This window comes from Trachymyrmex cornetzi, unplaced genomic scaffold (genome assembly GCF_001594075.2).
Source record: "Trachymyrmex cornetzi isolate Tcor2-1 unplaced genomic scaffold, Tcor1.1 scaffold1376, whole genome shotgun sequence".
NCBI classification, from domain to species: Eukaryota; Metazoa; Arthropoda; class Insecta; order Hymenoptera; family Formicidae; genus Trachymyrmex; species Trachymyrmex cornetzi.
The window spans coordinates 176,742-201,220 of NW_017295956.1; the positions used below are offsets into that span (position 1 = coordinate 176,742).

At 30.8% G+C, this 24,479-nt stretch overlaps 4 protein-coding genes across 4 annotated transcripts in view; 2 read left to right on the forward strand and 2 right to left on the reverse strand.

Moving 5' to 3' along the window:
• Nucleotides 1-47: 47 nt before the first annotated feature.
• On the reverse strand, nucleotides 48-3,530 carry mtDNA-helicase (mitochondrial DNA helicase; the record flags this gene model as incomplete). The annotated part of the gene is made up of 8 exons (XM_018522619.1): nucleotides 3,469-3,530; nucleotides 2,228-2,587; nucleotides 1,874-2,112; nucleotides 1,070-1,751; nucleotides 719-963; nucleotides 546-640; nucleotides 266-482; nucleotides 48-191 (listed from the first exon to the last, which is right to left on the reverse strand). Coding segments are annotated over exons 2-8 (1,881 nt in total), but the record flags the coding sequence as incomplete, so codon positions are not given.
• Nucleotides 3,531-3,831: 301 nt separating this feature from the next.
• csul (protein arginine N-methyltransferase 5) lies at nucleotides 3,832-7,730 on the forward strand. The gene is made up of 12 exons (XM_018522616.1): nucleotides 3,832-3,895; nucleotides 4,017-4,205; nucleotides 4,312-4,430; nucleotides 4,995-5,221; nucleotides 5,464-5,643; nucleotides 5,722-5,931; nucleotides 6,005-6,210; nucleotides 6,283-6,405; nucleotides 6,728-6,903; nucleotides 6,997-7,200; nucleotides 7,271-7,452; nucleotides 7,542-7,730. The coding sequence occupies exons 2-12, from the start codon at nucleotides 4,120-4,122 to the stop codon at nucleotides 7,692-7,694; spliced, it is 1,866 nt and encodes a 621-aa protein (XP_018378118.1). The 5' UTR covers nucleotides 3,832-3,895; nucleotides 4,017-4,119; the 3' UTR covers nucleotides 7,695-7,730.
• A 2,624-nt stretch (nucleotides 7,731-10,354) lies between these two features.
• ppl (glycine cleavage system H protein, mitochondrial) lies at nucleotides 10,355-13,659 on the forward strand. Its single transcript, XM_018522617.1, has 3 exons — nucleotides 10,355-10,775; nucleotides 12,327-12,470; nucleotides 12,862-13,659. The coding sequence occupies exons 1-3, from the start codon at nucleotides 10,640-10,642 to the stop codon at nucleotides 13,089-13,091; spliced, it is 510 nt and encodes a 169-aa protein (XP_018378119.1). The 5' UTR covers nucleotides 10,355-10,639; the 3' UTR covers nucleotides 13,092-13,659.
• Nucleotides 13,660-15,176: 1,517 nt separating this feature from the next.
• Nucleotides 15,177-24,479, reverse strand: part of ftz-f1 (ftz transcription factor 1) — a 31,983-nt gene continuing 22,680 nt past the window's right edge. Inside the window, exons 2-5 of the mRNA XM_018522615.1 lie at nucleotides 19,487-20,133; nucleotides 18,248-18,506; nucleotides 17,822-17,922; nucleotides 15,177-17,732 (exon numbers count right to left, since the gene is read on the reverse strand). Of these exons, the coding sequence (XP_018378117.1) occupies nucleotides 17,586-17,732; nucleotides 17,822-17,922; nucleotides 18,248-18,506; nucleotides 19,487-20,133 (1,154 nt within the window). The 3' untranslated portion in view covers nucleotides 15,177-17,585. The remainder of the gene's footprint in view (nucleotides 17,733-17,821; nucleotides 17,923-18,247; nucleotides 18,507-19,486; nucleotides 20,134-24,479) is intronic.

The following is a 24,479-nucleotide window of genomic DNA, read 5'->3' on the forward strand; positions in this document are numbered from 1 at the left end:
GTATTTTGGTCATATTTTTCTTATAATTTAATTTAACTTTTTACCGAAGAAATATCTTCTTTTACTTTTACTTCTTTTGTTTTATTTACTTCTTCTGATTTTACCTTTTTCTTGTATGCATAACTAAGTTTGGCTTTGTCAAATTCTAGAAGCATTATACCTAAATCTCCGCTGTATCTATTCTTTGCAACCTGGATACAAGATAAAATAACTCATGTTGAAGATTGAAAAATATATCATACAATTGCAGATGTGTAGTACATACCTGTAAATATTTCTTTCCTTTTATACTAATAAGTCTCTTATCTTGTATAATCAATATATTATCGGCTTCTTGACTTGCTTTGGCACTGCCAAAAATAGACAAAGCTGTCAATTCTTCATCTCGTTCTTTTCTTGGATGTATAACCAAAGTAACATGACAATTATATTTTGTAGCAAAATTTCTGAACTGTGCTATGATCTTGTCTTGTTTCCAAAATCTACGATATAATGCTGTATAAAAAATCAATTTTTCAAAGAGAGATAAAACACATTCGTCTCACCTATCGGTCACTTCTTCTGACATGCCCATCATAAATTGCATATTGTCAATTATCACATGAGCTATGTCATGTACATACGTTGCATGCATAACTGCCTGAAATAAAAAAGCGAAAAGTTATATACAACACCAAATTTGTCACTTATAGATAATGTTTTATAGACAATGTCATACATCCATAACAACTTTGATATTCTGCTGACCGTGAAAAGTCATAAAGTAAATTGGTAATTTGCTAAAAGCATCTGCATATGTATTGAATTTATCCAAGTTGTCTTCCAACGATATTTCCGCCATTTGCTGCAACATAGTTCTAGCTAACCGAGCATTTCTGATTTCAAAACTACCCCACAATGTATTGACGCCTTGCATTGCTAAATCTAGCGAATATTCGCTCATAAATGTAGTTTTGCCACTGCCTAAAAGTCCATTGATATGTATAAAAAAAATGTAATTTTATAAACACAACATCCTCTGATGCAAATGATTTAGTTATCTCTTTAGTAGTTAACTGATCTGTCTTACCAGTTGGGCCAGTTAGTATTGTAAACTCTCCTCTTCTGTGTCCTTTTAAAATTCGATTTAAGGCAGGATATCTTTTCCATTTTACACCTTGGACTCTATCTATATTTTGCAAATCACATAATACATCTTGTCTGAGGTCATCAAAAATAGTAATACTTTTATGCCAGACTGGTTGTGCATTTGCTAAAATATGTTTAAGGTCATAGTTTCTGTCAGCAGCTAATTTTGGTCTAGGTTGCGTGTCAATTGGTCTCACAAAGTAACATCTCTTCTCATTTAATTTCTTAGCGAATTGTCTGGCTGTATACCAGCTAGGTTCGTCATTTCCAAACCAGAGAATTAATTTTTTAAAATTTTCAAAATTTGGCAACAACTGCTGTGGCAAGTGTTGTAAATTGTACGGCAAGCAAATGATCACGTTTGCTGCCTTTCGAGATGCTAACGCTAATAAATCGAGTATTGTTGGCACAACCACTGCAGTCGCATCACTTTTACTACCTTTTTGCTTATAAAAAATAAATCCACTAACATTGGAAATAGGTACGGTTTGTTCTAATTCCGGTTTACAAGAAAGAGTTTTATAACCCACAACAGTACCGAAAGCAATTAATGGAAAATATAATAATGCTGGAACAGCTGCATATATACCATTTAATGGTAAAATGTCCTCTTGTGAAATTCTCTGTAATAATTTTCATTAATGCGTAATATTTGGATATATGTGTGTGTGTGTGTGTGTGTGTGTGTGTGTGTGTGTGTGTGTGTGTGTGTGTGTAAACATTGAATCTATGTTAATTATCTTACTGGAAGAGAGAATATATTCAGAACTTCTTCATATAACTCTGACGACAAATCTGCAATTTTCTGATTAGATTTCATTATGTTATTCCATTTTGTAGCATAATCTTCTTGAACTTTTATAGCATTTCTCAAAGTTTCCAATTCTTTTTGCATATTATTTCCTTTGGTTGATTTTGTTAATAAAAATTTCTCCAATATATTCCATTCTCCTTTAGAACTGCATTTATCACATAAAAAATATCCTGTAATAAACAAATATATATTTGTATAAGATACAATTATTTTATCAATCTCTTTGTGTATCTTCTATCAAATACGTTCTATACATTTTAGTATTTTATATATCTTTCTTTTTACCTGTTGTTTTATTAATATAAATATTTGCCTTCTTAGATTTTTCAGAATCACATATAGGACACTCAGTGACTAGACATGCATGTCCATCAATGGTATTAATATTCTTTTGCTTCAGTACTTGTTTTATGTGAAATAATGATATCCCAGGTACTGGATCATTTATAATGCTACTATCATTAGAATATAAACGACGATAAAACATCCAAAATTTATCATGTCTTTCTAGAATTAAAGAACGCACCAATAATTTTAAAGACATTTTTCTTGTCTAATTGGAGCGTCATCAACATTGAAATTATAGATCTGGTAGCATTGAAATCACTTTGATCAGTAATGAAAGCTAATATCTCATCACTGGAGCTGTAAAGAATTTTATCGGTATAATTATTTTCATTTTAACTATATTATATAATCGATATAGGCTGCTTTTCTTCAGGAAATGCAGCCGACATAAACGTTGTTTTATTTTTTTCTTTTCATGAATAATACAGATACAACAACATTCGTGTCGACTTGTTTCTTGAGAGAAAAGCAGTTACCACTTAATTCATAAACATTGCAACTATATAATTTATCCAAAATATTATTCAGCAAACAATTACAAGTTTCTCGTAGAAGTATGCCTATTATGTACATTATTCGAATATATAAATCACATTTGAGACAAACAATAACTTGATACAATTTTTGACAAATACTTAATATAATGCTCTCCTCCGATTTTCCTGTAATTTTATAAATTTTTGCATTTTCATGTATAAAATATATTTAATAGAAGAAAAATCATTGGAAAACTCAAGTTCCGTTTTTTATATTTCAACATTTTTTGATGTTTACATAAAAAGAATAAGGAAGGTAAATACAAATTTTGAAACACAAACTACTATAATTTAAATTATATAAGAAAATAATTTGTGTTTTTAATTAATTAAAGCAAAGAATGTGTAGAGAGTGAGAGCAGAGAATTATCATTTAAAAAATTATTTTCTGACTTAACTAAAAAAACTGAAATTAAAAAAACAAAAGCGACACTTAACGATTTTTCTCTCTTTTCGGAATCTATTCTACGCAATAAAATACAAATTTCTATAATCACAGGAAAATCAGAGGAGAAAGCGTTATATTAAGCATTTATCCGATTTTTAAAAATCGCATCATTATTGACATTATCAACATCACTAAAACAAATCTTTTAGAAGATCTTTTAGGACGTTTCAAGACAAATGATCTTTATTCTTTACATTTGTTTTATTGATGTTGATATTGTCGATCCGTGATAATGGAAAACCGGCGTATAAAGCACGTGATCACAAAATAAAGCCAGCACCAGTTGGTGCGTTCCAAAACTTGACTCCGTCAACTCCGAGTATCCTTTATCTTTATTCAACATTTGATGACCAAGGATAAAATGATACTCGGAGTTGACAGAGTTGAATTTTGGAACGCAACCCAGGGTTGCCAGGTTTTCCATAGAGACCCTCTAATCAGAGTCTGGCATCGACATATAGGCCGGTATTCATATGGCTTTTGCACGCAGATTTTGCCTATCTATCTATATAGTCTGTAGTTGTATTCCGTGTTCTGATAAAACATAACCTTTTACGCGTTGTTATGCACGTGTAATTTTATTTATTGTTTATCCTCCATTTAGTATTGATCAAATCGCCGGTACGTACAAAGCAAAAATATTGTTTAGCCGGCATTTCTGATTACTTATTGGTTATTATTTAATTCAGATTGTTTAAATTACGAAGTTTTTATATTATTATTTTTCTTTTTATATATATAGGTCTTGCAATATGATATATAAAAGGTGTTAAAGTCACATTTATCATATTAATCAACCGGAAATATTTCAGAAAAAAGTACATTATTTAATTATATATATTGCAATGACAAATCAGCGACTTTCCTGTGGGTTGGATTTGTGCTGTGCTGTAAATTTAAATGATTGTCTAATTTATGCGTCTGAATCAAGGTAAATTGTTATTACATGTTCTATATGTTTAAATATCGTGCTTTTTACTTGTCTTTATTCATTGTAATTTGCATATGTACATTATTATTTTTGTTCATGATTTCAGGTATGAATTTATTTGTATCTCCTTGGTCCATCCTTTATTTAAAAGAGAATTTATTTCTGGACCTGCCAAAAATCGTCCAGGACCACTCACTAGGCCTGATTTAGTTTTAAACAGTTCAGGTATAAATTAAATATATATTTATAATATATATACTTATATTTATTAATTATATCAGTGATCAGCATTAGACCATAGATAACTTTCAGCTATTTTTATGTCGATGTTCTCTGTCTTTGTAACCTTGTTCCAGGAACGGTGATATCAGATCTGTTTTTTATTGCTACATTCTGAACCGATGCAATAAGTAAAAGTTAAACAAATGTATATTTCAAATATATGTTTTACTTATTGCACTGTGTACCCTAGTTCAGAAAGTGTAGCATAAAAAATAGACTTATCATTTGATAGAATTGTACCTTTTGCTGTTATAAAATTTTTTGTTATAACCACTTCCGAGATAAAGTATCATAGATTTTATTGTTAGTTAATTTTCAAGATATAAATGGCAAGTAAGGGATAATGGACATACACATTATTTAACATAAAAATCTGACCAAAAGTTGTATCTAATGCTGATCATTGAATTATATCGATACTTTTAATAAAAATGAGTTAAATAAAATCAAATAAAAATAAGTTAAATAAAATCAAATTCAAATATAATCTATAATATTACATTGCAGATTGGAATAATAGAATAATTGCGAAGTTTTCGTCACTTATCAATGTTGACTCGACCAATCCAATTATTAGAAAAAATAGCGAAGAGACTTTGAATCAAGAATTAGGCTTAGCTAGCCATTTTGGTTTATCGGGAGTGACTTTAAAATTGAAATATGGGATAAACAAAAATGTGAATCTTGCAAGGATCATTTCTGATAAAATATCAAACAACAATTGTACTTTCCAGGTAGCACATGTATATACATGCATGCATACACAATAAATTGTAATTTATAGTTTTAATTTTTAAATTAGAAAATATGCATGACTAGTACTCAATATACTTTTAGAAATAAATGTTTTGAAACAAGGATAATGTCATTTATGTTAAACAACAAGGAAATATATTTACCGATATAGAATCTATAAACTGTAGAATTAGATAAATTAATAGTTTTTTAAATTATTAAGATATATTAATTATTATAGGTGTGGATACAAGTTCCTATGGAGAATCCAATTAGACAAACCTATTCTTATAGAACAGAAGATTATTCGGAAGACGAGAATCCATGGGAATGGTGGAATTCTTTTAGAGTAATATGTGATTATAATAAAAAATTAGGAGTTTCATTAATTGTCAGTCATGACTTGCCTGAAGAAGAAGAGGTAGCTTATAAATTAAATTTACAAATTAAAATTGTGCAATATGAATGCGATATGTATAAACTAATTTAAATTTAAAAGATTGATAGGTGGCTCGGAGAACCAGTGAGATGTTTAATTTTGCCAACAACGTTATTTCTAACTAATAAAAAGGGATATCCAGTACTAAGTAAAGCACATCAAGCATTAGTAAAAAGATTTGCTATGCAAGATGTACAATTTATTTTAACAGGTGCATCACGTTATCAAAGTGTTAGTTATTATCATAACTATCTTGATTATCTATGGAAGGTAAAACTAAAGAAGTTTTCTAAAGATAAATACTTAATTTTGTAGAATATATAAAATAATGTCATTTTTTAAGGGATGTCAAAATGATGGAACAGTGGAAAAATTTGCTCGAGGATATGAGGACTATCTACAATGTCCATTACAGCCTCTAATGGATAATCTCGAATCACAAACTTATGAAATATTTGAGAAGGATCCTGTAAAATATCGAGAATATCAAAGTGCTATATACGAAGCTATAAATGCAATGGTATATAAAATGCAAGAGGAAAGAACGATGTAAGTCGAATCATATTAATTAATAAAGATAATATCCATAGAAAAATGTATAACAAGATTATAAATTTTTAGAGTCATTATGGTAGTTGGTGCTGGAAGAGGACCGCTTGTAACTGCATCTCTGAATGCCGCGAAAATGGCATATCGGGAAGTAAAAGTATATGCAGTGGAGAAGAATCCTAATGCCATAATAACGTGAGACCATTTTAAAATAACAATTGTATTGGATTGGATAAAAAATCTTTTTGCTTTTTAAAATATATTTTTAAATAAATCTTTATTAAATGTAATATAACTAGATATTCGATTAGAAGAAAAGTAATAAAGCTATCTAAAAATAGTTAAAATGAAAGAATCAATATTTTATTTAATAAAATAACAATTTTATATCCTTTTATTTTTATTTATTTATTTATTTATTTTAAAATGAAATAGAGAAGACTTTTTATCCAATAATTTCAAGTTTTAAATAATCACGAATTACATGTGTACATTATTTCATTATCTATGTTTACAGTTTACAGGCCCTTCAAAGAGATATGTGGAAAGAAAAAGTTACAGTGATATCATGCGATATGAGGGAATGGAATCCTCCGGAAAAAGCTGATATAATTGTGTCTGAATTACTCGGATCCTTTGGCGATAACGAATTGTCACCAGAATGTCTAGATAATGTCCTTAAATTCTTAAGAGGTTTGCATTGCATGCCACCTTACGTAAATGATATTAATCTTGCATTAATAGTATTAATCTTTTCTTTAACTACTTGTTTAAAATTTTTATTAGATGATGGAATTAACATACCACAATCATACACTTCATTCATAGCTCCTATGCAATCCTCTAAATTGTACAATGAAGTGAGACAACTTAGAGATAAGGACAAACATCCATTAGCTCATTTTGAAACTCTATACGTAGTACATCTTCAAAATAAATACGATATAGCAAACCCGAAACCACTTTTTACATTCAAACATCCAAATACAGGTTTGTAAAAAATATTCAACTTTTTATATTTTAATTATTTTAATTTCTTTACATGTTTGTAATTTTTTAGACGCTCTTGCTGACAATTCGAGATATGAAATTAAGACTTTTCAAGTAGAACAAAATTGTGTATTACATGGATTTTCAGGATACTTCACAGCAGTTTTATATGAAAACATTACATTAAGCATAGAACCTAGCACATATAGCTCAGATATGTTTAGTTGGTTCCCAATCTTTTTTCCACTTAAGGTATATTTCAAATAACTTTTATTCTTTAAAAGTATACTTGTAAAGTATAAGTTTTGTGGTAGATAAAAAAAATATTTATCAATACACAGGAACCAGTACAATTAAAGGCAGGAGATGAAATAGTGGTTCATTTCTGGCGCAGATGTGGTTCTAAGAAAGTATGGTATGAATGGTGTCTCAGTAAACCCATACCAGTCTCAATCCACAATACAACTGGACGTTCTTCCGTTATCGGATTATAACGTAACAATTATTACTTGTTCATTTAACAATGTTCCGATATACGATATATATCAGATTATTAAATATTAACTATTAGATTTATAATTAAATTTTCTGACCAATCTGGACAGTATTCGAATATTTTAGCATTAATTTTATTTCAAATTTGTCAAATTGCTAAACTAATATTAATATACTAAATTAGATTTCAATTTGACATAAATTTGATGTAATATAGGAACCGTGACACTATCGTGTCTCCAGATATGAATCTTTTTATTTACATATGAATCACAGCGAATATTTCTGAGGTGTTTATTTCAAAATATTATTCAACTGTTTATTCCACTTACGCTTCAAAGATATTGTATTGTTAAATATCCCTATATTTCCTTCTATTTTTTATCGTTAGGAACGATAAAAAATAGAAAGAAATGCATTCGTATATATAAAAGATATGATACATGAATATTTTCTTCATTGGAAACGATTTTTTATTTATTATAACTACAAATCGTAATACGACGCCGATATCTGAGGTCACTGATATTCAGTGAGGTCACTGATATTGCAGAATTTTGATAACATGTATTACGAAATGTTCTCGAAGTGTGCTATTACTGTCCTCTTAAAGTTTAACTCACGTGCTTCGAAAAATATTGTCTATAAATTTTACATCTTGCAAGATTGAGCTTAACCTAAATGTCCATATAACAATAATCTTGAATAAGAATTTTATAAAATTTAATAAAATTTTATAGAATTTTATAAAATTCTATAAAATTACATATTTCATCTAATTCTACATATTTAAACTTTATAATGAATTTTTACTTATTGACAAACACTTCAAATTTTTTATATGCATACTTATAATTGTAACGAAAGAAATTATAATTCTATCAAATTACATATTATGTATGTAAATCAAGCTGTTTTCATTTTGCGAAAACTTTTATTATCTCATTTCTGACGTTACAATCTCAGGTGGTAATAGTAAGTAAACAATCTTACAAATGGAACATTCTTGCGTAATTTTTTTATTTGGCAATATATCTACAATAATTAGATCTTTTTAAACCATAAAATGATAAAAGTTTTGTCACGGATTGAAAAAATCTTTTTGTTTTTATTATAGCCTTACATATTTCTGTTAATTTTTCAAATGTATTTAATATTTTTCACTTTGGAGATTCCGTCCGTGTTATAATTTGTGGATACACTTTTCTTACTTATCACCCAGGAAAATATTTAATGAAAAATTATTAACACAAAAATAAAGGGCTCTAATTAATAACAATTATAATGAAATAAATTACATGTGAAGAGCTATAATTATTCTGGAAACAGCTTATCAAAAAATATTATATTCCGAGAAGACGAATTTCAATTGTAATTTGATTTATTGTATTTCTGATGATGACTCAAGCAGGTAATCGAAACATGTAAAAACTTCGATCTTAATAGAATAGGGTTGAATACCAAATTCATGTAATTTCTTTATAATATATAAAATAAGTTCACGCACCAAGTACTACGGTTGGCTCTTCATTACCCAGTAAACTTATTTCATTATTTTATTATAAATTAATGAAAAAAGTAAGTTTTTCATTAATTTATAATATCAAACCAAAACTAATACGTTTGTTACTTTATAACTACGAAGGATTAAAGCGCTCATTTACTTATAATAACGATATAATTAAAAAGTTTTCATTTTTTTCAATTGTTTGCAGAAAAAGAATAAAAACATAAAGAAACTTTAAAAAGATATTTTATTCCTCTGTATATAATTTTATTCCTGTGTAATTATTACATCAAAATTACATTTTAAAATTAACATTACAAAATTTTAATGATTTTAGACATTTAAACTTATTTTCTGGAAAACTTTATTTTTTGTGTTGTGGCAAATGAGCGAAATTATGTCCCAAAATAAAAAAATTACGCAAAAATTTTATTTTTAAGGATATTCAGAAACCTTTTATGAATGGTAATGCATATAAATAATAAAAGAGAACTATATAACAATAACATGGTAATATTTTTGATCATTATGTAATGAAAGCTATTTTAATATCGTTCGAATGTAAATATGCAAGATGCAATCAATTTGATCTCTTTTTTTTTAATATACATCTAGAATAATGTAGTTTAACATACAAAGTTTACAGATGCAAATTGTAATGCAACAATTGCTTTTATTTTATCAAAATTCCAACATGTGATCAGTGTTGTATGTGTCTATTTTTTGTAAGTTTTTAAAAGATTGTACGAAATTGTCTTTACATTATTTAATCATGTGTAATCGGAGCAGATTATATATTAAAATTTGAACCCGTCTAATTTACAATCTGTATATGTCATTCCTTTTTATTTCTTTCTAATTTTCAACGACTCTATCTGGAGATATCATTCTTATAATTTAATAAGTAACATTTACACGACATTCGCTGTTGACGATTTTGATTGATAACAGAAATATGAAACTAATAAAATTAACTCGCGGTTGCTCAAGACTGATAAAGGTCACATGCTATTTGTTTGCAATTGTACTCACGATTGTTCCAGACTTGTGTACGCAATCAGCAATTATATATTTCGAGTAGAGAAAAGCAGACTAAGATTAAAAAAAAAAAATTGTTTTTGATAGATTCTTTTAGCGAGATAGAAGCTTTTGGCGAGATTTGAACGTGTTATCGTACATCTGTGCTTGTTCATGTTGATTCGTTCGAATATTTAGTTCAATTAAATTTCCGAGATAAGAGAGGAGCCGATAATGATAGAAAAGTGCTGAGGCTGGATTATAATCTTGTCTTTCATTATTCGACCGAGAATCATCTCCGTTTTGCTCTCGCTGCCAGTTGCATTCGCGCGTGCGGCCTTATCTTCGTGGAGTGAAAAAAAAAGAGGTTAGGACAGTTCGTGCGCGATTCTGCACGGCGATCGCGACGGCGAAGGAAAAATGGCAAGATTGATTGCCCAGATTAGCAGGTGCGCGATAAAAACCGTTTCGCACGATTTGCTCCATACAGCTGCGAAGTCGAAGATACCCCTTGCCATAGTGCGACCCATAACCACAACTCAGTACTTGAGAGATGGTAAGTGAAAATGTGAGTGACTCGCTGATTTGGCTTTTTGAAAAGCGTCAGTATGTGTTTGCTAAAACTATTTATAGTACAAACAAACGATTTCATCGCTGAATACTATCTATTGTTTTCTTATCTTCGTGTCTTGTTTATAAGTATAATTGTTGATATTAATCAACGCTCGTGAAAAATTCATTTGGATTTGTGAACACGTGCGCGCGCGCGTTTGCATAACTGGATGAATTGTGTATGATATGTATGTATTGTGTATAAATTGATATTATATAAATTATATAAAAATAATTTTATATATACATATATGTGTGCATGTGTGTGTGCGTGTGCGTGATAGTTTATATATAAATTTATACATATATATATGTATATATGAAATTTTATATATAATAAATTTGTTGTAATTAAAATAATAGAAGCGAATTCGACCAAAGTCCGATTAATCTCAACACGAGTAAAAAATATTTTGTACTTATGTTAAAACCAATCCTTATTACATGTGTTGTGTTAAATTGATAATTAGCATTTTTTACTGTTAAAATAACACAATTTATGAGTAAGTGAATAAGTAACAAAAATGTAGTTTTAAAATATAAATTCTAAGGTAAATAGATAAAAGATGGATGTACGCGTTAATTTAACATATTAAAAATTTCCATATTTAAATTTATCAAATTATAAATGCTATAATGTTGTTGAAGAAATATGTTTCCATAATTTGCTTCCAAATTATGTCAGATATGTTACATTTTTATGTTAATTTTTGTGTAATGTTTGGTTATTTTCTAACATATTCACTTTGTATTAAATTAGCATAAAAGTTAGGTGAACCGAACTGGAACACGTGAAGTATGTTAATTTAATATAATTTTTTCAACTCTGTGTGTGTGTGTGTGTGTGTGTGTGTGTGTGTGTGTGTGTGTGTGTGTGTGTGTGTGTGTGTGTGTGTGTGGACGATTAACCGCCGAAGTTAACGTCAAAAGCAATTCCTGACATTATTGAGAGTCTCATAAGACTCATTTAATTTATGTTGACTGAAAGATAATTAAACATTAATTAATTTCAAAAAGTCAAAATGACATACTTGAATAAAAGAATGAGTGTATGTATAAGTTTATTTTAATAAGAATGATCGAAAATTTTACAGATGTAACATAAAGAAAGTATAATTAAATGGACTCAACAAGTCCATCATCAGGAGTTCATTCGACTGGTAGCATTTTTGTTCTTAATTTCACTCTTTTCAGTATATATATTTTGACAGTTATTTTTTTTTTACAAAACAAAAAAATTGATAATTATTCATGTTAACAAAATAAAAAAAAATTCAGATATTATTACTTGATAAGTTAATTCAATTCATTTCGATCAAGTTAGTCAAAGTTTGACCGAAGTCATCCAAGAACTAATATGTTCTATTATATTGTCATATTTTTTATTTTTTCGGTACAAATACTTTTATTGTATAATTTGTATAAATTTTCTATGATGTAACTCCATTTAAAATAAATCAAATCACGGTTGCGAGATAAACGCGTGATTTTTCAGAACGATGGTACACCGATAAGCACGAATGGATAACAGTAGATGGCAAAATCGGTACAGTCGGTATATCGGATTACGCGCAGGATGCTCTCGGAGATGTGGTGTACGCGCAACTTCCCGATGTAGGATCAACAATCAAGAAAAATGGTAGCTGATATGACACTTTTTTACCTAGCGCAACCAAATTTCGGAAAAATTTCAGAAATTGAAGAGATTATCTCTAGAAACGTAAATTGGAATGTCTCTCATTGAAAAAAAAGACTATTTATTACTCTATAACTTTGGAATGTTTAACATATTTTTTCTTATTTTTTTAAATTTATTTTAACACGAGATTCTAAGATGTACAATCGAGAAAAGAAAATTAAACAATAGAAGTCAAAGCTATTGATAGGATACAAACTTAATTATTAGTTTAAGCTTTGACTTATCTAATTTTCCTATCCTTACTTTTAGTTGCAGTGTACGACATTATCTTAAAATTTAGGCTGGAAATATATTCGAAATGTTTTTCACAGATTAACTATGATTTTTTTAGAGGAATGTGGAGCTCTAGAATCAGTGAAGGCAGCTTCAGAATTGACAAGTCCGGTCAGCGGGAGAGTCACAGCGAAAAATGAGGCAGTTGAAAGTAAACCCGGGTTAATTAATAAATCTTGTTACAAAGACGGTTGGCTATTCAAAGTAGAGTTAAGCGATTCAGACGAGCTCAAGAACTTAATGAATGAAGAGACTTATAATGTGTTTTTGAAATCAGACGCGCATTAAATCTAAAAATCTAATGCCAGAAAATTTTCTTCAAAGTAGAATTTGAAGCAAATTGCGGGTTATAACTTCAAGAAATATATTCTTTTGCTTTAAAAAATTTGATATTTTTATGAACTTTTTAAAATAAATATAAAAGACGTTTTACTTAATTGTTCATACAACATGATGATCACGCACGATTTAATTAAAACTTGAATAGAAATTATTGCGTGTACAACTTGCTACGGATAGTAAAATGATATAGTATGTGACAGACTTTTGCTTTACTATTTATACCTCAACAATAATATGCTGTGTATTTATTATAAATATATCATTATGCTTTGTATGGAAAAGAATGTAAAATTTGCACCTGGCCAAATCAAGAGCAATTATAACTGGAATTACATCTATCACTTCAGTAGTTTTATAAGTAATAAAAATGTTAATTTATGAAAAAGTTAGTGTAGTGAGCAAGCAAGCTTTCAATGTTTTTCTAATACATCATACAATATGATCTTAATAATCTATGTTAAAGTGATGCCAAAAATTATTTACTGTAAAATCGAAACAAGTTATATGTTAACACATTACAAAAATGTACAAAAAATAGTTCAATGCAGAGATGTTGTGTTTTAACATAAGTCAAAAATTGGAATTGATTGCGATAATTGCAATATTTTTATTAGTCACTGTGCAACGTTCTTAATTTTGTATTTATACAAAGCAAACATATTATAATATATATACATATATCTATGTATATATATATACATAGATATATATGTATATATGTTATTTGATAATACATGAATAAGATTCGAGTTACAAATTATGATACTATTTTTCTTTTTTCGAGCGCATAAAAATTTTAAAATTTTGTAAAATTGTAGATCCTAATAAGAGAACAAATAATCGCAAGATATTATTTTTGAATTTCACAAAGTAGTATACTGATTGATCTTATATTATTTATGACTCGCCTCCGAATATTCCGTAACTTGGTACCAATCCTAAAGTTCCAAAATGAGGGAAGTAATATCACTATGGGTTTCAACCAATATAATATATAAAAAATAGTACTATTAGCTCCCTAGGAAGGAACAATTATCTGTTAATAATAAAGATATATTTACAGTCAATTAATTTTTCTACATAATTTACAATTGCCAACTGCTAATGGCAGTGTTAACAACGCATAATAGTTTTTTCTTTTTAAACTTTATTCCAACAATTTATTGGATCAAAGAATCATGTAGATATTAAATTAGATTATTTGCCAATCATAATTGGTAACTGTACATATTTAACATAAGAAATGTACACAACGCTGTAATTGTCGTACTAATTACAATGGTGAATAAATGTGTTGTAACAAATCGAGTCGTTAATCGGGATTGATGTATGTACAGAATGAAGCATTTAGAGCGTGATGTATTAATATTTTAGGAAAATACCAATTTTAGAAGAAAACGTTTAAGGAATAAAAGTTGTGGGATTTTTCGAAGAGAACATATAACGTCTACAATAATTGATTTCATTTTTGCGAAATGACAATGATCATATTTTTTTCCCATTAATATAATTCTTTTTAACATTTGAGAGTAAGTTTTAGGCGCACCCCTATTAAATTTTCATACTTTTGTATTAATAGAAACGTGCTCGTAAATGCTTCTCTATTTTGTTATTTTATATGTACGTGTATGTTTCACAAGCTTACACGTTTATGTTACTAACAAAGTTATACAGCTTTTGGACTAGCGCAAAACTTACATTAATGTTAAAAGGATGAATTTGCCTTAATGTCAATCTTAATCTAAATTTATTAGGAAAAATAATGATGTTTCATTAAGAAGCAAAAAAGAAATATCGTCTTCATGATTCACTCTGGCAAATGGCACTCTGATAAAACTATTATCGCCGTTATTATATTTCCTTCAAAATCCTGCAATATTTACAGAAAACGTCTTTTCCTAAAATTAAAGTTTAAAGGAGATTAATATGTCACGCTTTATATGCCTTATTCTATATATACAAAATATATACAGAGATAATTGATTTAGAGCTATCCTTTTTTTCTTTTTTAGAGGAGCTTTTTTTCTTTTAAACATATGTTTGCGATTAATACGACTTGTTCCAAAATTATCAGACCGACACGTTCAGCAGGAGGTCTCTGAGAGGAAAGAAGACGATACAATAAATAAACGGTAGCGTGAACTTGTCTTACCCAAACAGCAATGATTTAAAGCGATATTTTTCAGTTGTGAAACAGCAGTAACTAATATACGGTAAATGACAGACAGAATTATAAACTAATTTGCAGAAAATACAATAGTAATAATTAACTAAGATCTAATAACGTGTGGACATACAATAGGTACGATACTTTTAATAAGTTGTATTACATCGTAATTTCTTAACGTGTAATTATACACACTACACGAATTAAAATATTTATTTATGCATGTTACATTCATTCATTCCATTCAAATTGCTATCTGGGCGTCTATATTCTGAGGTATGTGGTTACTAAAAATGTAAAAATATAAAAACTTAATACAGATATGAAGAGGTAGTCATTCGTGTCGTGAGTTAAATAAAAATAATTTTCTTTCTTTTCAAATAAGAAACATTATTAAAAATGAGAATAATGATAAGTCTAGGCTGCTTTCAATTTCGTGTTTAACATAAAAAACCGGACGATTTGAAAATTTGGGAACATTAGCATATTTTATATCGACGTATAAGGTCAAATCTGACAGGTGGACACAAATCTTTGCTCACGCGATAAGTACATGCGTTATTCTCAAGAAAATATTTGATTTCATTGGTAATAATGATCGTTACTGCGTTCCCCTTGATTTGATTTAACACTCGAGTCTTAATCTAACATGAGACATCAAGTTTCTCGTGCTTTCCGACAAGCACTTTACACCTAGTTAATTATATTGAAAGATCGGTGGAAAAAGTGAAAGTAGTAAAATAGCCTTTTTTGCAGCAGGTACGTGTTCGATACATGAATAAATACAAGAGGAATCGTAACGGATAATACTACCAATTTACCAATGCAAGAAAAGATTTCTGTCTCTGTTGTCACGTTTAACTTTGCATCTGACACAATATGTAATTTCCAATGGCTTCAAATACCACAGGCGTCAAAAAGACAACCTTCACAGCACTGAAGAATTTCTTTGACTATTGGCTAAACAATATAATAATAATAGTAATAATTAATAAAATTAATAATAATCTATTAGTGAAAAAATTACTACTTTCGATCACTATCTTAACACTTACTAAATATTCTTTTCTATTTAACAACTGCGATACGTTTAATATTATCTTATGCATTTAGAATTAATCGCTAGACAATATAGGACCACATAAACCTTGCTCCAATGATTCTTTTATTTCTTAAACAGAATCTTTATTATGATACAACATACAATAGTAAAATATCGCAATTTGTAGTTATTCCTTTCCGCCACCTATTTGAGAAGTAATAAAGAAAAATACATGAATAAGATCCTAAAATTAGTGAAGACATTAAGTAGCTAATGATTTTCCTCAAGTAAGCAACAGAAATATATTTATTCATTTCATTATTCAACTATACACAAAATATTGTAATTACATATTTAACATGATCTGTACTTTACAACATAATTGGAATGTTAACTAGTATTTACAATATAGTAGCCCCGCTGAGTGCAAGTGTGAGAAAAATGCATATTTTTTTCTTTATAGGAAATTCTAAGGATGCCCAGGTGGCCGTGCGACAAACATATATGTATATCACATGCAAGTTCATTGTCATTCAAGTATGCCCATTGAATCCCTTGCAGAAGCACGATTGATCTGGAGAGAGAATTTGATTCTCTTTTAGCAGTACGATATATTTCATTCGAGTGAGAGCAAGGCTTCAGTGTGGTATGCTTAAAAATAAATTCGCCTCTAAGTATTAGAAAAATAGCTTTACTTATTTAGACAAAAGTTGCCTGCCCTTCGACCAATATTTTTTGTTAACCACCCTTTGTACTGTTTTCAAGGCATCTTGCTTACTGTTTCCCTGCGCTTATACCCATTAATTAGGGGTAATTTTCCCCACGGATACATCTCTAAAACTTCAACATCAAATATAGAAAATATATGTCATTGTGTTTATATATTTAGATACACTTTATAATACATATATTCTATGTATATGTTGTGTGTGTGTGTGTGTGTGTGTAAAATAATGTACGTCTATACTTGATTTGTATGCACAGGTATTTCATGAACCAGGGCCCCTTTACTTGGTCCGATACCTTAGCAGCATTTAGCTCTTAATAGGTACTTTGAGGTCCACTCTGTCTCACGATTAGGGGCATTAACAGGACTTTCGAGATACACATATACATACATACACGCACATATATATATACATACATATATATAGATATGTATTATGTATGTATATATTAACGGGCTTTTTTCTTATTCGATGGCAAAGATTACCAAGTAAAACTGATCGTTTCATTTCCTCTTGGCGTGAAGCATTTCCATGAGAAGCGTTTGCGTTGGTGCGCTTCCACTACAATGTTTCTGATAAAGATGCTCTTCTCCCTTGGTTGCCACTTCGTGAATGTCCGGTAATACTGCTAACAGCTTATTAAATTTATCCTAAACAAATTGAAAATGAGGACAATTAAATATTTGGTTAACTTGTTTTAGGTGAAGTATATGAGAAAGCGTTTGATGATAAAACACACCAGTACAGATGGGTGATGGCTTAGCGTGTATTCCATAAGCGCCTGTTGAACCTGCTCGTGACCTTCTTGCACATGTTTCTTGTTCACTAGTCCACGGACATCTGCAGTACATAAAATATATATTAAATATATACACTCTCTTATGTAAAACATGTGTAAAGTTTAATTTGAGTATTACAAGATATCGGAATGAGGTTTATTTGAAAGTGGAACAAAGGATAAAAAAGCAAGTTATATTGCGTCGTGTGATAAATGTCACGTTTTGTATCGTTCATGCAAAACGATCCTTGCGGTACATTTTTAAAAAGCTACATAAAACGTAATGTAATGATCAAATGGATCTTACAACTTAATTGTTATCAACTTGGTTGTCTCTCAAAATTCATCATTAACGAGATGAATATGGATGGATCTAATTTTACTTACCGTGATTCAGCAGCATTAGGAATTTCATGCATATATACTCGGGAACGTCGAATTTTAGTTCTTGAAGTGTCTTGGATAGTTCCCTGAAGGTTTCGGCCAAGGAAGGAACTCCGAGTAGGCCGAGACAGAGAAGATCAAACTTTTGGCCATTGTGAAGTGTCGTCTCGTCGGGTAGATTATTGTGTAACCTGTGATGAAGGTGATCTAGCACCAACATATCCGACCAAGAGTGTTGTAGTAACTTCATTTGATCGTCAACCTAGCAAATAATTGCCGTGCAAATGTTAAATATAATGAATAAATACACGAAGAAATACAGATGTAATTATATATTCTATTTGGCATTTTAATCCCATTTTACAAAAAATCATACATGATATAACGATGAAATGTTTTTAGAGAGAATTAAATATAAAAATATATGCGATAAATGTATTTCTAAAAAGAGAAAGGAGAATTTATAAATTAAATTAAAGTAATTTTAATCGGAATTTATAAACAAATATTAATTATTACTCAAAAATATTCGTTTTATTAAATCGAAAAAATGTTTTTATAATAAAAAATACTTAAAAAAGTGCGGTTGGTACATGCATCGATTTATATTTATATTATAAAAACTAGAAAAAATCGTATAAAAAAATCCTCTTTAGAAGAGTGACACGATTTTAATAAAATATATTATAGTGAAGATCAGGCAGCAATGTACCATATTGTCGACGAAAAGTTTCAACAAAATGGCCTCGATCTGCTTTGCATTGTCGTTAACAAATCCACCGTGTTGAAGCAAAAATAAAAAGTTATTACAAAACGACCGGTTAAAGTATGCAATTTATAATTAACGCGGTCCTGCTTTGGGGCAACCGCCATAACCCAGAAACGTATCTTGTTATGACCTAGATATGAGGCGATGCTTGAAATCATTCAGTGATTGTGCAATGCTGCTGGTTACCTCACATCCCCGCTCATAGCACCGAGCAGGCCAGGCAACGAGTTATTTATCGGTAAGAACGAACTTTTCTCGTCGAGGAGATTCTCGACAAAATTATTGTGGTTACTTCTAACTTGCGCATATGTTATTATATGTTAATGCCTCTCGTTCAGTTTTAGATCAAATTAAAATATTGGAAAGACAACAATCTCAAATTCGCGATAATGGAGAAAAGGAAAAAAAAAATGGGTGAAGCTGCTCGATGCGTCGTTCAAAACTACAAAAGGCCAAACATTCGAGGTACTCACCTTGAGATCTTTGAAGAACGTCGAATTTCTAGCCCAGTCTACCTGCGAAAACAAATTTTGATCGAGCACTTTGCACATTAATTCAAACAAGTCCACTTCACACTGATTATACGTTTGGCTTTGCAACAGTCCGAAGAGAGACGTTTGCCACTCGCGGTCGTCGATCGACGACAGAAACTCCCTTATCATCGGACTAAGTGTCTTAAGAGCGACAACGGGGTTGGACGCGTAGCTCGGCACCCCACCGCCATGTGGCTGCACGGATTGCTCGCCGAAGTTAAAGACCTTGGTGCCGGGGGTAGTTGAGTTGGCGGCCCAGAGTCTGCTGTCCAGACCTGGGTTGAGATTGTGCAAGTGATTGCCACCGCCCCCGCCTCCGCCTCCACCGCCACCGCCGCCGCCGCCGCCGCCGCCAATCGAGTCCGGTGACGAGGTCAGACTCGAGACCTGAGGTATTTGGATCTCCTGCTTGATGTGCATCAAGGGCGCGACCGCGGTCGAATAGCTGTTCGGGTCGCCGAGGCTCCCGCGTATCGTCTGGATCGCCAGTTGCCGTTGACGTATAAGTTGCAGCTTCCGCGCCCTATCCCTCTTGTACATGGGCCCGAATTTGTTTCTACCGCCTCGCATTCTGTCCGCCCGTACAGCTGAAACAGGAAGAATTGTTGATTCAGTGCGGTGTGTACGTATTACGTTTAGCGAGTGTTCCTCGCGTTTATTCTTTCTTAAATTTTTAATTAACGTTTATAAGAGTCACAGCCTACTTTCTTATCCTTGAATGATTTCTTCGCCGGTTTATGCACTGTTCGATATCGTTTGAAGGCTGAATCGCCACCTGATTTCTTAGGGAATGTAGGATGGAACATATTCAGGCGTCAAGTGGAAAAATCGATTTTTCAGGCAATACTACGAGAGGTTCTCAGTAAAAATTTAATTATATTAATATACATTTATCTTTTGCGTTACAAACTTATTACAAACTTACTTTCTGAATGGTTCGACATATCAATCTTTTTAACAAGGAAAAAGAATCTTTTTCTTCGGTGAAGGTTTAAATTAAATTTTATTTCAAAGTTTGAGTAAATATATGGAAGACATAATTTTATGTACATAAGTTTTAAGAATACGCAGAACGGCATCGAAGAGTTACGATGGAAAAGATGATGAAGAATTTTTCTAACGCGGAGTAATCAGTTTTTAATTTTGAATGCGTAGAGCGGTGTGAAAATAGCGGATCGCATTGTTCGCCGATTCGATTCCCAAGAAAAATCTCTCTCGCGCGCGCAATCGAACAAAGCAACCTTGGAGAAGCGCGGTCTTCCGAGTCAGACGAAAGCGGAAGTCACGGCTAATCGCCAGATAAGTAGGACAAAAGCGTGAGAGTGCACTGCCTGCTATTTCTGTACATATACGCGGCAATCAACGCGCGTGTTGTGCAAATCACCGTGTTCGGCACATTCCGCGTGTTTTTTCCACCTTCTATACGGTACGCTATCGCAAATAAACGCGTTTGATAATACTTGCACTAGAGACCCTCTAATCAGAAAGCTTCTTTTGAGAGATCAGATATTTTCTGATGGTAATTCGCATTAGTTAAAATATGATATATATTTTTTCTTTCTCGTACCACTCAGTACGAAATAGTACATATCTTTTTTCTCACTCGCAAAATTTTGAGAATAGATGATACTTTCTTATGACCAATCTTTGATTAGAAGGTCTCTTATTGCACGCAAAACGCGCCAACGCTTGGCATGCGGCAAGACGCGGTAGAGATTCTCAAGTAAGAGATTGGACACCGTTTAAACAATTGTTGATTGGTCTTCAAGGATCCTCAAAGGAGATTAACACCATACGTTGATCCGCCATATTATTCAGAACCTGCTTAAGACGAAATGAGATAAATGTATGATCTATCTCATTCTATCTTAAGGATTTTTATTTTGAGGGTTTTTAGATAGCGGTTATCACCAATCAATTTATCGCTTTTTTATAAGAGCGAGAGAATGACTGACTATCGCATCGCATTTTTTTTTCAAGCATTGCCGCATTCTGTACAGGGATCATAAAGCCGTACGCGTACCGACTTCTTCAAACTAGCCGCTGATAACGAGCCATCTGCCACGTGAGATTGATAGTCGTAGAGTTGTTTCGAAAACTTTTGTATACGAACGTAGCGTTGGGAATACACGTGGAGTTTAACACGTGATGCATATTTGAATTTTATGAATTTCCAGCCACACTCAATTTTTTGAACAAAATACACCAAAATGTCAGTTGCTCTTGAACTACAAGTCACTGAGAGAATAGAGATCTTACATAAGATGCTAAAAAAGTTAATTGAAGAACATCGTAAATTTTTAACAAAATTTATGAGATTAATTTCAGAGTATACCACAGCTGCACTTTCATGAAGCGGAACAGATCGGAAATTATATATTCTTATCTTAAATACACTTTTAAAATCAATTAGAGTAAAAGCAGATAATGTGAAATAGGTCTACTAATATCGAATAGGAACTTATTTTTGAAACGTGACCTGCATTTCATATTATATTCCATTTTATAGACCCCTTCATTTTCATACTTTTTACTTTTTTATTAATATACACAGAAGTTGAATTTAAATTCTGAAAACTTTATTTATTGGACGTTATAGTTAATATATATTGCTCAAAAATTGTATAAAGAGTACACGGAGAGAATTTTCTTTTAAAATTTACCCTGAAAATATAGTAGTTCTGATACAATACAATATTGTAAAGATTTTTTCCCATGCACTTCAGTAACATTAATCAAACTTATTTTATATTTTATTGTAGTTTTTATTAATGAATGAGAGATTTACATTAAAATTCTTCGAAATACAATGTTATCCCACGACTATTATATTTTCAGGATAAACTCTAAAAAAAAAAATTCTCCGTATATTTATGCATAAAATAAAAGTCTTATTAATATACATTTATATTGGATAATGTTAATTTAAAAATAGGTATTCTATATTATCTGCTTTTATTCTTATACAATTGCAAATAATCGTTACATTCTTCGAATCTTTAAAGAAACATACAATTTAATACCGGTATCATAGCGTTATCATATTTAAATGGTTCAATGCCACGACTCGATTTGAATCGTACACGTTTGACGAAGAGTGAATCTTCATATGTAACTCCGGACAATAGCTAATCAGCTGGAAACGACGTATGTGCGATTTAAATACGGCATACACCCAGTCGGCCTATAATCACTAACGGTGCAAAGAAAATAGGTGCTATAATAGTCGCTCGCGTAATCCGTAATTGTCGATTAGCGCGCAGAGAGCTCTCTTGTAAGCACATTTTTTTACGCTTTTTACTAGCGTCAAACGACTCGCCGCGCAATCGGTACTTCCTGTAAAGAAACATGACCCGCAATTGCTTTGCTCACGAAGCGATTAGTTTTCAAAAAGATTTTCGCACGAACTTGCATTTACGATCGTTACCAAGAGACGCGATAATACCTGTTTTAGCCTAAGCATATAAAAAATATAGCAAACCTAAATAAAAATGTATTCTTTTCCGGATTTTTCCAAACGTAATTTAACAATAATTTTTTACCTCTTAGGCCTGGTTGCACCAACGTTACTTTGACTTTGAGCGAGATTTAAAGCTCTCTCTCTCTATCTCTATTTCTCTTTAGAGTTTAAAACGAGGCAGAGAGAATTTTAAGTCTCACTCAAAATGACGTTGATACAACCAGATTTTAATTAGATTCACCATAATGAAAATATATCAAAGAATTACTTATTGATATCACGATAATTTGTTATGTAGATATTAAAAGGCGTCATAAAGGGCGCCTTTAATTTTTTTAGAAAACTTTTTTAATACCTCGCAGAATTTTTTCATTGAATTTTATTTTCGTTGATCTCTTTAAAATAAAATGAAATTCAATTATAATTAAAATATTATATGTATACGTGTTATATTAATTTTGTAATATTTTAATAAATAAATAACGACATTGTGTTTTGTTACATCAAAATTATTTTGAGATACGAAATGTTACGTATGAAATTATAATATAACTCGGTTTATTTAGTAATTATAGTGAACGAAATAATTAATTTTGTTTAAAAAGTAAATCTATATATTAGTAATCTTTTTGGGGTTGCTTTTAACTATCGTTCATTCTACCGTTGCTGAAGATGAACTTTTCAAACGTGTCCGAAATTATTTTATAGAAAACCTAGGAAACTGGCATCACTAAAAAAAATCATTATATAGATAGAGATGTATATATTATATTAAATGTTAGATATCTTTTCTAAGTACCTTCTTCTAGTTACAGAAATATCTCACACTTATTTTGCGGGAGGATTAGTACGCCACTGCGTGTGATAATATAAAACTTAAGTATATACTGCGTGACCTTTGACTTCCTTGAAATTATTTATATGTTAATGACAGACCCGAATTATGTAGGCGTCTTTTGTTTTCAAAGTTATTACCTAATTTAGTATTCCTTTGTAACTAAAAGGTTGATATGGAGAAAACAAGAAAGGGAGACGAATCTAAAGATATGTCGCACGCCCATCCGATCTCGATATTAAACCCTTTCGCCAAGTCGAATCGCTCCCGACGATATTACAGATCTAATAAACTATCGAACCATCTCGCTACCTAAGAAGCTTCCTCGTGATCACGAGCTCGTTCACACTCATCTTTTTTTACCATTTCACAGCACCGTGAGATCAAGTAATTACGAGATTCTAGAGCATTAGATGTGCCAGAGCAGCGCGATCCTTTTATCTAAGCTGAATGCCAACATTTCCTGTTGACTATTTTGACTACTGTTTTTGAGACCTGATAGTCTATCATCCAATAAGTTATACACATAACAAATAATAAATACACTTAGTGTATAAATTAGGGTATAAATCTTTAATATATGGTCATTAGGTCAAACATGGCGGGCCTTTTCGCTACTCTGATACATCTATAGCTGG